The sequence below is a fragment of the Mastacembelus armatus genome, chromosome 10 (genome assembly GCF_900324485.2).
Source record: "Mastacembelus armatus chromosome 10, fMasArm1.2, whole genome shotgun sequence".
Lineage (NCBI taxonomy): Eukaryota > Metazoa > Chordata > Actinopteri > Synbranchiformes > Mastacembelidae > Mastacembelus > Mastacembelus armatus.
In genome coordinates, this window is record NC_046642.1 from 13,395,364 (window position 1) to 13,406,374 (window position 11,011).

At 42.6% G+C, this 11,011-nt stretch overlaps 1 protein-coding gene across 1 annotated transcript; it reads right to left on the bottom strand.

The window, feature by feature from the left end:
• Window positions 1-9: 9 nt before the first annotated feature.
• On the bottom strand, window positions 10-10,555 carry bicc2 (bicaudal C homolog 2). The gene is made up of 19 exons (XM_026330994.1): window positions 10,285-10,555; window positions 9,067-9,113; window positions 8,597-8,666; window positions 8,353-8,432; window positions 7,958-8,119; window positions 7,822-7,875; window positions 7,367-7,582; window positions 7,000-7,251; window positions 6,626-6,757; window positions 6,139-6,328; window positions 5,182-5,315; window positions 4,882-5,081; window positions 4,215-4,320; window positions 3,847-3,886; window positions 1,896-2,053; window positions 822-1,041; window positions 555-721; window positions 238-337; window positions 10-140 (listed from the first exon to the last, which is right to left on the bottom strand). Exons 1-19 carry the CDS (start codon window positions 10,553-10,555, stop codon window positions 10-12), a joined length of 2,730 nt encoding a protein of 909 aa, XP_026186779.1.
• Window positions 10,556-11,011: the final 456 nt, after the last annotated feature.

Genomic DNA, 11,011 nt, shown 5'->3' on the forward strand with positions numbered 1-11,011 from the left:
TGCCTCCTCTCACCACCGGTTACTCTGAGCAGCAACATCTAGATCCATGATTCTTGGGAGTCGACCACTAGCACCGCCCTCCAGGTAGCCAGGCTTCACAGCCGGTGTTTCCGAAAGCCTCCTCTTGCTTTTGTTCAGGTCTGAATTGAAAGATAACCAAGTTAATCGCATCCATGAAAGGAGGAAAGAGCCATCTACCAACTTAACAGATCTGAAGCTAGGACATCAGCTTCTCACCTGAGATTGCCAGTAGCATCTTGCGCCTGGCTCCAAAGGTGGAGACACCAACTTCCTTCAGATCTTCATCGGACAGAGTGAGGAATGTCTGGTAGTCAATCTAGATGAGTACAGGTAAGAATTGCATCATGTTGGGCATTCATATTGCATTAGTCATTTTGTCTAGAGGACAAGAGTGTGTCTTTGTTTGTGTGTACAGTTATGTGTGTGCGTTAATCTCTGCAGCATGTTCTCCTATGTAGCTGTCAAAACGTAGAAGAACTTAAATAGGTTTTCATACAGGAAATTAGATCTTACAAGTCTCTCCATGTGCGTACCTCTTGCTGTTCAAACACATCGATGTATTTGATTAGGCCAAGTTGGCTGAGCAGCTCAGGGAGGTCGTCTGTTCTCTGGGGAGAGAGGCTCCTCTGACTGCAGGTCGATGCCCTCCTCAAGGAACACACTCCTTCAAAGTAGCTGCTGCTGCTCGAGAAGCTCTCAGCTAGAAAGGGTTCAGTGCGGTAAGTCAAAGGTTCAGACGGCAAGGGCAAAATGGCTACCTTGGAGCCAGAAAACCAAAAACACACAGGTGAAAAACTTACAGGGCTTGTCATTTCTGCCTCTATTCACTGACGGTGCAAATGCCGGGAAGGAGGAGGTAGATGAGGATAAAGAAGAGGGGGGTGAGGACGGAGAGGAGGAGGAAGAGGAGGAGGAAGATGAGGAAGAGACAGGCAAGGATGAAGGTGTGGATCCACATCTCTCCCTCCAGTTCTCAGAGTCACTCCCGTTACACATCTTCCCTGTCTGAGCAGCCCAGGACTAGAAGGAGACAGAGAAATTGTGACAGCTTTAAATGTTACCTTGTCGTTCTTTCATCTGCAAACATTTCATACACCAGACAGACATACACCCCCTGCTCCTGTCACCACAGCCCTTTTTTTGTCCTTTCTGTGTCTGTACTATAGGTCACCAAACAAGCATTTACACGTATTTACAAATTCTTTTATGTGCTTAAGGTTGCACTGGACTTAATATTCATAGATCCAAAGATTTAATAATAACAGCTATTAATCATGCATCTAAACTAGCTCATTTGACCCCATTGGTTGTCCTATTATCAATCTATTACTGGAAATTAGCAACGCAGTGTGCTTTGTAAATGCTTCCTCAGAGCTGCCTGGGTCTCAGAAGAAAGCTGAACTGAGAAATGCCTCTTGCTTCTTATTAACCTACGCGAGTATGCGTCTCCATCAATGGATACCGAGAAGACAGCAGCAGTTCAGGGGCCTTTTAAGGAGTCAGGGAGATGAGCTCGGGTAAACAGATTACTGAAGAGTGGCCGTGTTGACCAACGCGATGGTATCAGACCCCAGGTAATTGAGCATACAAAATGCCAGTGCTTACCACACAGTGAGATAAATGGTTCAAGCTGTTAGAGTGCAATACCAATAAGTACCACCTGGGTTTTGAGTCACTATGGGGGCGCTCGCTTCACTGCATTGTATCCAAAAAAAAAGAGAAAAAAATGGCTTCAGCAGCTGTAAGAATTTAGCCATTTCTGGCAAACATACTGTATGTATGTTAAATCAGGCAACTGAAGCTTAAATAATAAGTCCAAATAAGTCAAATGATATTTTTTTTTATTGTTGTATTAGCATTACATTCACTTGTACCTGTTGCTGGCTGGTGCTCAAGTATGGTTTGTAGCTGCGGCGGCTGATGTTGCGGAGCTCTTTCACAGCCTCGGCTGGCATGGACTTGGAGAAGCCGAGACCACTCCAGGTGTCTGTGGGTGTCCGGACCTCACTGACCACAGGCTTCCTCTGCATGGCTGGCATAACACACGGACACACACACACAGACAGAAAAAAAAAACACAGATTTAGACCTGATTCCACTGACTTCAGTAAAAGTGAAAGGAAGCTGTAAATAAAATATGGACAACCTTAAATAGTGAAAATGGTAAACTTGTTAGCCAAGGGTTGCTTGTTTACATGTGCAATAGATAGAAATCCAATATCTGCTCACTTTTTAATTCTGTTTTTCTGTCCACTAACCACTGAGGAATAATATTTGTTTTTTAGCTGCTAAATATTCCACTATGCTCACCAGCTAGTCACTAACATTATCTGCCTCCTGTTTGGTACTGGCCAGCTAGTGCAATGTGGGTTTTTAGAACCTTTTGCTAAAATGAGCTGTATGCTAATGGGAGCAGTAAGAGTGAACCAAAACAGTAAAGTTGCATGTCATAAAACCAAACAATAAGCTAAAAATGCTAAAAAAGCTCCATGGAACTGCAGATGCTGTGATACCATCTGTGGTATCATCATCACAAATGATGCCTTTCACATAAACATACATAAAATATTGAATGTAACAGCTTTAAGGAGAAAGATTTTAATGTGCAGACAGAAAGATGTAGAGCTGTATAGAAATATGCACTTAAATTCACTGTAATACTATCAGTAGCGTGCGACAACACTCATATCCGGTCTGTCCATCATGACAATGCAGTGCAAGTTTTACATGTCTCCTCTGATATTCTGAATTGGACAAGCTGGGTTCAGGTGTTAAATAATGAATCACAAACACTGCCTTTCCTTGTCAGCATGTGGCACGCTTAATAAAACTCAAATTGCTGAGACTGAGACAGATATACACACTAAAATGACAAACAAGTGACCCTGGGCCTCTTTTGGCACTAGAACAGGATTCATGTGTGAATGCGTGATATAAAAAAAAAAGTGTAACACCACTCCACAAAGAGTGCAGTATCGACAGGATTATAACTGGTCGGCTGTCGTTTCTGTGAGTATGTGTGTGTGTTTGTGTGAGTAAATGTCCCATTCATATACTGGCATATGAGTGTCTAAATGACTGTGAGGCAGATGGCCCATTCAAACTGCTAATTCATAATCCCATAAAGCAACACTGAGGGAATATAGTACCATTTGGCTGTAGAGCTTCCCAGTATCTCTCATTCTGCGTGATGAAGTACTGTTTGCTATGTGTGTGTACGGGTGTGCATTTGTGTGTATGTGTGTATAAGGGTGCACACAGCATCGTGTTTCGATATATGTGTGTGTCATCTGCATTGTGTTTCTGCCATGTGAATTAAGTGGGAGTGCCAGTACTACTCTGTTATAACTTTGGCACAGTGCAGCCCATAAACAGGTCCCCTTCATCAGTTGTGTTGGCAGTGAGCAGCACTGAAATGGCCCCCTCTATCAAATCTCTGGCTCTGCCCAAGATATTAATGTGTTGCTTCAACAACATACTTGAATAATCTAAGAAGCTAACTTCATCCCCCCTAATCATACGATATTAAATTATTTAATAATATTATAACCAAATGTGTGCACTTTTATAGCGAGCAAATAAATTCCCTTCCTTTTAATGTTGTTTGGGGAGATAAAGTTAAATCTAAGTTAAAGTAGTTCCAATCTGTGCTCTTCAAAATGTGGATGTTTGACAAACTAACAACAATACACCATAAGTACTGTGCACTAAAATCTCAGCAAAATATGTTTTAATATACTTATCTGTAATATACAGCAATTATAGACCAATATAAAAAGAAATGTTTGCTTAGCAGTGAAATATTAAGCATTTAGGAAGACTAACCTCTGGTTGCCAGCAGTTTTTTCTTTTCATAGTCATAATCCTACAAAGCGTAAACAGGAAATAGAGTAGGTAAATAATGCATGAAAGAAATGAATACATTTTTTTTTTCTGGTTACTGATGAAAGACGAGGGGACCTAATTTACAGTAGGAACGACACTCACATGAAACAAAACTTCCCACTGCTATGGTGGCAAACAAACACAAAACTCTATCTTTGAAAGGAAATTTTTACTGGGGTCGGGGATGTGGAAATCAGCAGGTTTTATAAAAGCACAATTAAATGTTCCTGCTGTTTTCAATCTAACTTGTCATTCACAGCTGGCATAAGATGAACAGATGTTACTCTGATCTCTACTTATCTCCACACCTCAGCCTTGGATGAGTTGGAGTGAACATCCTGAGCCAGTGCCACGTCTCTTCTCAGGCTGTTCCTCCAGTCGTTCCTTCCTCCCTCGGTTTCTGCATTCAACAATCTGACACACACACATACACACACACACACACACAGGAAGAGAATTATGGGTTAATTTGTAATGACTGTTTGCAACCTTTGGGAGCCTATTACATCTTTCTTTCCACAGAGCAAACGCAGTAGTACTAAAGGAGAATTTCAATGTCAAAATACTATATAATTATGTATTGTATTAAGGGAGAGCTGTTCCATTAAAACTGCACAGCACTACAATGCTTTTCTAAATTATCCAGAACCATAAAAGCTGGGAAAACAGAATATAAGTGAGGATAACAAGCTTCTTTGTGTGATTCAGCTTTCTTTTTAAGAAATATGTTTAGATTCTCGGCAGATCTGGTACATTTAGAAGTCTGTTAATCAGGTTCAGGGATGAAAATCTATTCAAAGGCATTGTGAGCTTCGAGGACAGAAAGGTCAGCCAATTATTTTTAGGTTGTAATGTGCTCTTTGAAGTACATTAAAATTATACCGGAGCTAGTGCAAACCCTCAGGGTATTAATGTAAGGCAACACAATCCCCTCAAAACTGAGAAAAACAAAGGTATGAGTATGTGAATGTTCACCTGTATGTTAGCGCCTGCCCTGTCGAGTGGCGTCTTCCTTGGCCAAAGACCTTGGTGATTTCAGGACCCTGGAGACTCCCTCTCCGACCCATCAGCCCTACCCTACTGATGCTGTTGTCACACACCTCCACTGATGACATTATCAGGATCTTAGAGCTCTCATCCTCTGATTGGCCAGACTGGTCCTCATTTTCTAGGATCTGAGGAAAATGAGTGTGTTCTGTGCTTGAGTTTTGTCGTCTGTTGAGATTTATGTATCAGGATGGATTTAGCTGTTTGACTATACAAACTCTGGCAAACCTTCTCCAGTGTCCAGCTGTCTGATCCCTTCATCCCAGTCCTTCCCTCATCTGTGGGAGGGGTGAGGCCCGGTGGAGGGGAGGGCCGGGGCTTAGTACCAGTCAGCACCTCTGGGTTGGCAGCTGATGTAAGATCTGATCAAATGGAGGGTACATGATGATTAAAAAAAAGGTAAGCTCACAGTCTGTATGGAAATATATACAACTAGACACAGAAAATCACAGAGTGACAATATGATGTTTTGGTTTTTCAGCATATTTGAATGTGTGAAAAGAAATGCCAGAAATTAGAAAAAAACAATATGTCAAAAATGTGGAATGATTGCAGCCACATTGATAAACAGAGTGTACACAAAACAATGGCAAAAACTAAACTTTGGAATGCTAGATTAGGTTGACAACCTCATTCTACTTCTTATCTTTACTTTATTACTGTCATTATTGACACTTTATCAGAGAATGTCTGAAGCCCAAGTTTCCATGTCTCTTTCATCAGAAACCCCCAGCATCCAAAAATGGCACTGGATCAATACCTGAAGTAAGATGCCATGATTTTGCATTTAGAAGAGCTATTGTTCATATTTTGATTATGTAATCAGATTTATCAGATTATTTTGGTTTTGTTATCTCACTGTTTCAGAACGCTCACATCACAAATGTTGTTTGCTTTTCTTCTTTTGCCTAAAACTAATATGTGTCATATTTTAAAATGAATATAAACTTTTTTTAAAGTTATGCTGATTTTGCTGATGAAAAAGTGGGACTATTCATCAACACAAACCAATGCAGTCTCTGTGCTGATTTCAGTCCATTTATCTCAGTGTCCTCAGGTTGTGGTGGTGGGGTAGGAGAGGCAGGGTTGCTGCTGCAGTATCTTTGTTGCCCAGAATTGGACATGTCCATAATATTCGGATGGAAAAACACCTAGATAAATACATGCACGTGTATTAATCCTCACCCTGCTCAGAGAGACGAAGCTGCTGCAGCAAGATGTTGAGCCAATAGTTGGTCAGCCCGCTGCTGGCCAGCACGGGGTCAGAGGTCATCTCAGTTACCTTGGCAATCTCACAGGAATCCAGCCCCAAGAGCAGCCGACGGGCCTCATAGAGAGAGGAGATGTTCCTTTCCAGACCTTTCACCACCACTGACTGATAAATATACACCAATACAGAGCTACACATCAGTATTCAACTCACCACTGCTTATGAGACTGCAGGGGAAAGTAGTTTTGCATCCAAAACCAAAGTGAACATTCAAGGAATATTTCAATAGACATTTCTCATTTAATCCACTGTGTATGGAATAAGCAACCACAAATTCTGAAGTGTAGCCATAGACTGAAAGTGAAAAAATAAGACTGGTAATAAACAACAAAATTACTGTTTCCTTTTAGATGGTGACTTAAACAATGAGAAAGCAGAAAAGGTACATGGATAAAACTGTACCTTGTTGGTCTGCTTTACTTTGGGCTTGACACTAATGAAGACACCCAGGTTTTGCATCATCTGAGCCAACTTACAAGGATCTGCCTCCCCATCTTCACGCATGTCAAACATCAAACACACAGGCAGACAGTCCTAGATGTGCGCACAAGGACGCATATACCACACAGAATGCAAAATAACAACAGAAATGTGTGGAGAATTTTGTTATGGCAGCAAGAAAGAAACACATAGCTCATACCAAACACAAGAGTAAAGAATGAATATGTCATATATTTTGGCATATGCAAGCAAACAAAAAACACATGTACCTGTTAGCTCTCAGGAATGGTCTTTCATTCACACTCAAACATCAAAAACAAAATGTCCCACAGTACCATGAGCTGCTGCCGCGCTAGGCACACTCCATCAGGGCTGCCCTGGATGAGCAGTGAAGAAGAGCTTTGTGGGGCGCTGAGGTCCGGTAAGATGATCTGGGTCTGGGTCTGGTGCATAACACTCAGGAAGTGAGCTCCATTCTGACCCAACAGGAAAAGATGCTGCTGGGAGGTGACATCCAGCTGGCTGCTCACTATGCCGCCTGTGACCTCTGATCCCAGCAGCAGGTCCATCAGGATGCAGGTCGCCTTCTGTCAGGTGACAATATACTCTATATGCATGACATGATGATATATGATATATCCTTATTAAGCCTTATTCTAATGCACAATGGCTGGAAGCTGAATTAAAATGTTTAATGCTGACCTTGACAGCAGCTGTGTTGCCCTGCAGGCCCCACACGGTGCAGTTGCTTCCGTAAAAGGGAGGCTGTGTCTGAGTTTGGGGGGACACGGCCCTGAAGCTCACACTGACCCCCAGAGTCTGCACTACCTGCTGAATGAGCGGGGAGCCTGCGTCTGGCAAAGCCTGGGGTACCAGACTGACTGGGAGATCAAAGGTCAAGGACAATGGCTGCAGATCCTAGAACAGGAAGAGAAAGTGAGTGAGATGAAGAGGATTCGTGGAGGGGAGGGGGAAATGAAGAGACGGGAGACAAAGACAACAGACAGGCTGTTTGACAAATACACCTGTCTTCTTCGTGCCAGCTATTCTATTAATCACTCTATTGATTTCTGTGCCTGACAGGAGTGAAGAAATTGAGTTTTTACACAAATAAAAATCTATCCTGGGTAGTTCAGGATCATCCATTGACCACTCACTCTTATCCTCCTCCTGGCTTCCTCCACCCCTTCTACTGGCCCAGCAATGGAAACCTGGTAAAGGTTTTTAAAAAAAATTTATTTCAATTTTTTTTTAAGGCAGCAGTTCATGGCTCATTGTGTCTGAGACTGTTACCTGATTGCTTTTCTCTCCTGTAGCATTGTGGCGGTTGGAATCTGGGAAATGGATGTGACAAGATGTGACCTCCATCACCTTCTTGATGTTTCCACCACCTTTCCCGATCACATGGGAATGTTCTGTATAGGCCACGTCCATCTTCAGAGTTACCTTGTTCACCTGGGTTTTATATAGAAAGTCATGTCATTTGTCACTTTCCAGTACTTTGTTGCCTTTGAATGTTCACGGGAGCAAATACAACATAAAAAGGTCAATCTCCTTTTCTGTTGGAACAAAGAAATATTCTGTTGGGCAGTAGCAGTATAGTAAACATGTAAAATAGTGTCTTCACTTGTATATCCTTGATATTATTGCTCAGACAAATTATGAAAATCATGCACCAGAGCTCTTACCCTGGTTTCAAGCACTTCTAATATTTTCTTTTTGGCTTCCAAAACATTGGCTCTCTTCCCTTCCACCTTCACATGTGGATCTAGGTGGAAATTGGAAAAGAGTTTTAATGCTATACAATTGATTTAGTACAGTAAAATGGTGAAAGATAAATCAGTCTGTGGAAACACTGAAAAAAACAGTGACTAGAAGGAACAGAAACCAGATCAGTGATGTGGTGTGACTGCACTATCAGAGGTTTGTCACCTTTCTTTGACTTGGCTCCAATCTTCAGCTTGGACGGCCATTTCACCTGAGTGCCGGTTTCTCTCATCACCTGTGGGAGCACAAACAATAAGAGAGAGTGAGCGAAACAAAGGAGGAGCTGTCATTGTATACCATAAACACAATGCACACGTAAATCCCAGCACATGCAAGAAGCAACACACACATCCAGAAACAGCAGATCTCCTCGATCTAAGAATACAAAGCCCTATTTGCATTTCAAAGGCTACAGTTATCACCACCATAAAACCACTAATCACTAAATGCAGGGTTTGGACTAAATGTTGAAGTGGTAGCAGGGATGTCTTCACTCATCAGTGCACTACATTTAACCAGGGGGCTGAATGAACTAATAATAATAGAGGGAAAACATAAAGGAAAGCATCTGAATTTTCCCTATTCCACAGTTGGCTTTATGAATAAAATTCTTTCATTTGTAAAGTTTTACTTACTCTCTCAAAAAACTCCTTGCCTGTCTCCCCATCCCCATGCTTCGGAGCTGAAAGAAGAGACACACATAAGAATAAAAAAAAAAAGCATTCCTGCAGTGTGAATGGTCACATTGTGTTGGCCAGCAGCACAATATTCTCCTATTTACAGCAAAAATATGGCTCAATATTAGACATGGGTGCAAAGTCAATATTTAAATATTGACTTGACTGAAATTTACCAAGCAACTGGAACAAGAGGTTGCCGGGAACATAAACAATTTTAAAAGGCCATCGCTCCACGGCAACATTTACAGGGTACAGAAGGGACCCAGGAACGCCTTCATCACCAACAACCCCCCTAGTCACTATGGGTTACGCTGGCCAAGGCGGAGGAATGGGAAAGGAACAGTATGGGGTGGAGAGGGAAGGTGGCAGTTGGGGTGGGGAAGCGACCACAAATTAGCCTAGAGACACCTAATCACATCAGTGACTCTCGCTGACGCAAAGACCTCCCACATGACCAAAAAAAATGTAATAACAACTGAGAGTCAAGGAGGAATGTCTAAAAAAAGAAGAAAAAAAAAAACAGACTTTGCCTCAGCCTATCAGAGCAAAGTCTCAAGTGCTGTGTGACAGATTATCACCTTAAGGGATGAGATACAATATTTACTGCCTGACTGAGGGTGCTCAAACAGATGCAAAAGCACAGTCCCAGCTGCACACACATTACAACAACCCATAGTTATCAGAGCCGAGCTCGCTCCAGCACTTTCCTATCAAGATCCTGCTGCAGTAACACGCAGAAAGAGTTTCTCCAGTAACACTGGGGAGGCATTTGTCTTAAACCTGCCAAGCAGCGATAACTAACAGAGGCAGTTACTTCTGCTTCCCAGACAGGAATGATAATAGAAAAAAAAAAAAAAAAAAGACTTGTGAATGCATAACCCGCTGCAGGTCATAAATCATGATGATACAGCAACAGGAGTTTAATGGATGGCAGTTATACTGATGGGGACAACAAGGGCGCAGCCAGCTGGAGGCCTTGACAGACACACAGGGTCAGGTAGCTAACAAGATCTGTGAGGAGGAGCACACAGGGAGGCCGTGATAGGCATCAGCAACAAAATAACTTTCAGAAAAAGCAGCTGATAGAGGAGAATATGAGAGTTACTAACATTGCTGGCGAAAGCCCAGGTGCTTAGTATTGACTGTAATATATGAATATATCAGCTTACTTACCAAACAACATGCTCTCCAGCTTCTTCCTGTCAATCCTGAACCTCTCCTCCACCCACTCCGGGTCCAAACTCTGCCCTGCATTCTCCTTTCCCCCTCCTTCCTCCTCTTCTTCACCATCTTTTTCTTCTTTGTCATGTTGGATCGCGCTGGGCTCAGATTTTGCCGCTGAGCCGGGTTCTACACTAGTTTCCAAGTCAGGCTGCTGGGGTGCTACGGTGGCCGGGACTGGAGAGTTCTCCTCAGTGGTGGTGGTGGTGGTGGTGGTGGCCATAGCAGGACTGAGCCCTCGTCAGTGTTTGTGTGCGTGTGAGGATGTGTGCATGTGTGTGACCAAGGAGACCGGCTGGAAGAGAAAAAAGGGGAGAGAGGGGCAAGAAACACTCCCCCCTTGCCTTTTCTTTCAACCCCCCGCCCCCTTCACTTAACTTAGTACACAAATCTAACTCATTCTCTCTCCTTCCAAGCTGTTTGAGGCTTGAAGGATTTACTGCTGTGGCCTCACATTGCAGAGATGCATAAGGAGAGTCGCTTCTTTAGTGCAACACAGGTCATGTCTTCCCTACCAACACAAACCAAATCTGCAGCTCACTCTGCTCTGAACAAATCCTCTGTAATCTTCAGTTCAACTTACACAGATTATGTGTATAGAAATGATAAGACACAATGCACAACTCACTCACACAGAAACACACACACACACACATCTTCCAAACCATCCACAGCTAAC

Excerpts from the sequence above, each read along its gene's own strand:
- bicc2 (XM_026330994.1), bottom strand. The coding sequence starts at position 10,555 with ATGGCCACCACCACCACCACCACCACCACTGAGGAGAACTCTCCAGTC. Across the intron at positions 9,114-10,284 it reads GCTGGAGAGCATGTTGTTTG|CTCCGAAGCATGGGGATGGG; the intron begins GTAAGTAAGCTG and ends CTCTTCTTTCAG. Across the intron at positions 5,082-5,181 it reads ACAGCTGGACACTGGAGAAG|ATCCTAGAAAATGAGGACCA; the intron begins GTTTGCCAGAGT and ends CATTTTCCTCAG.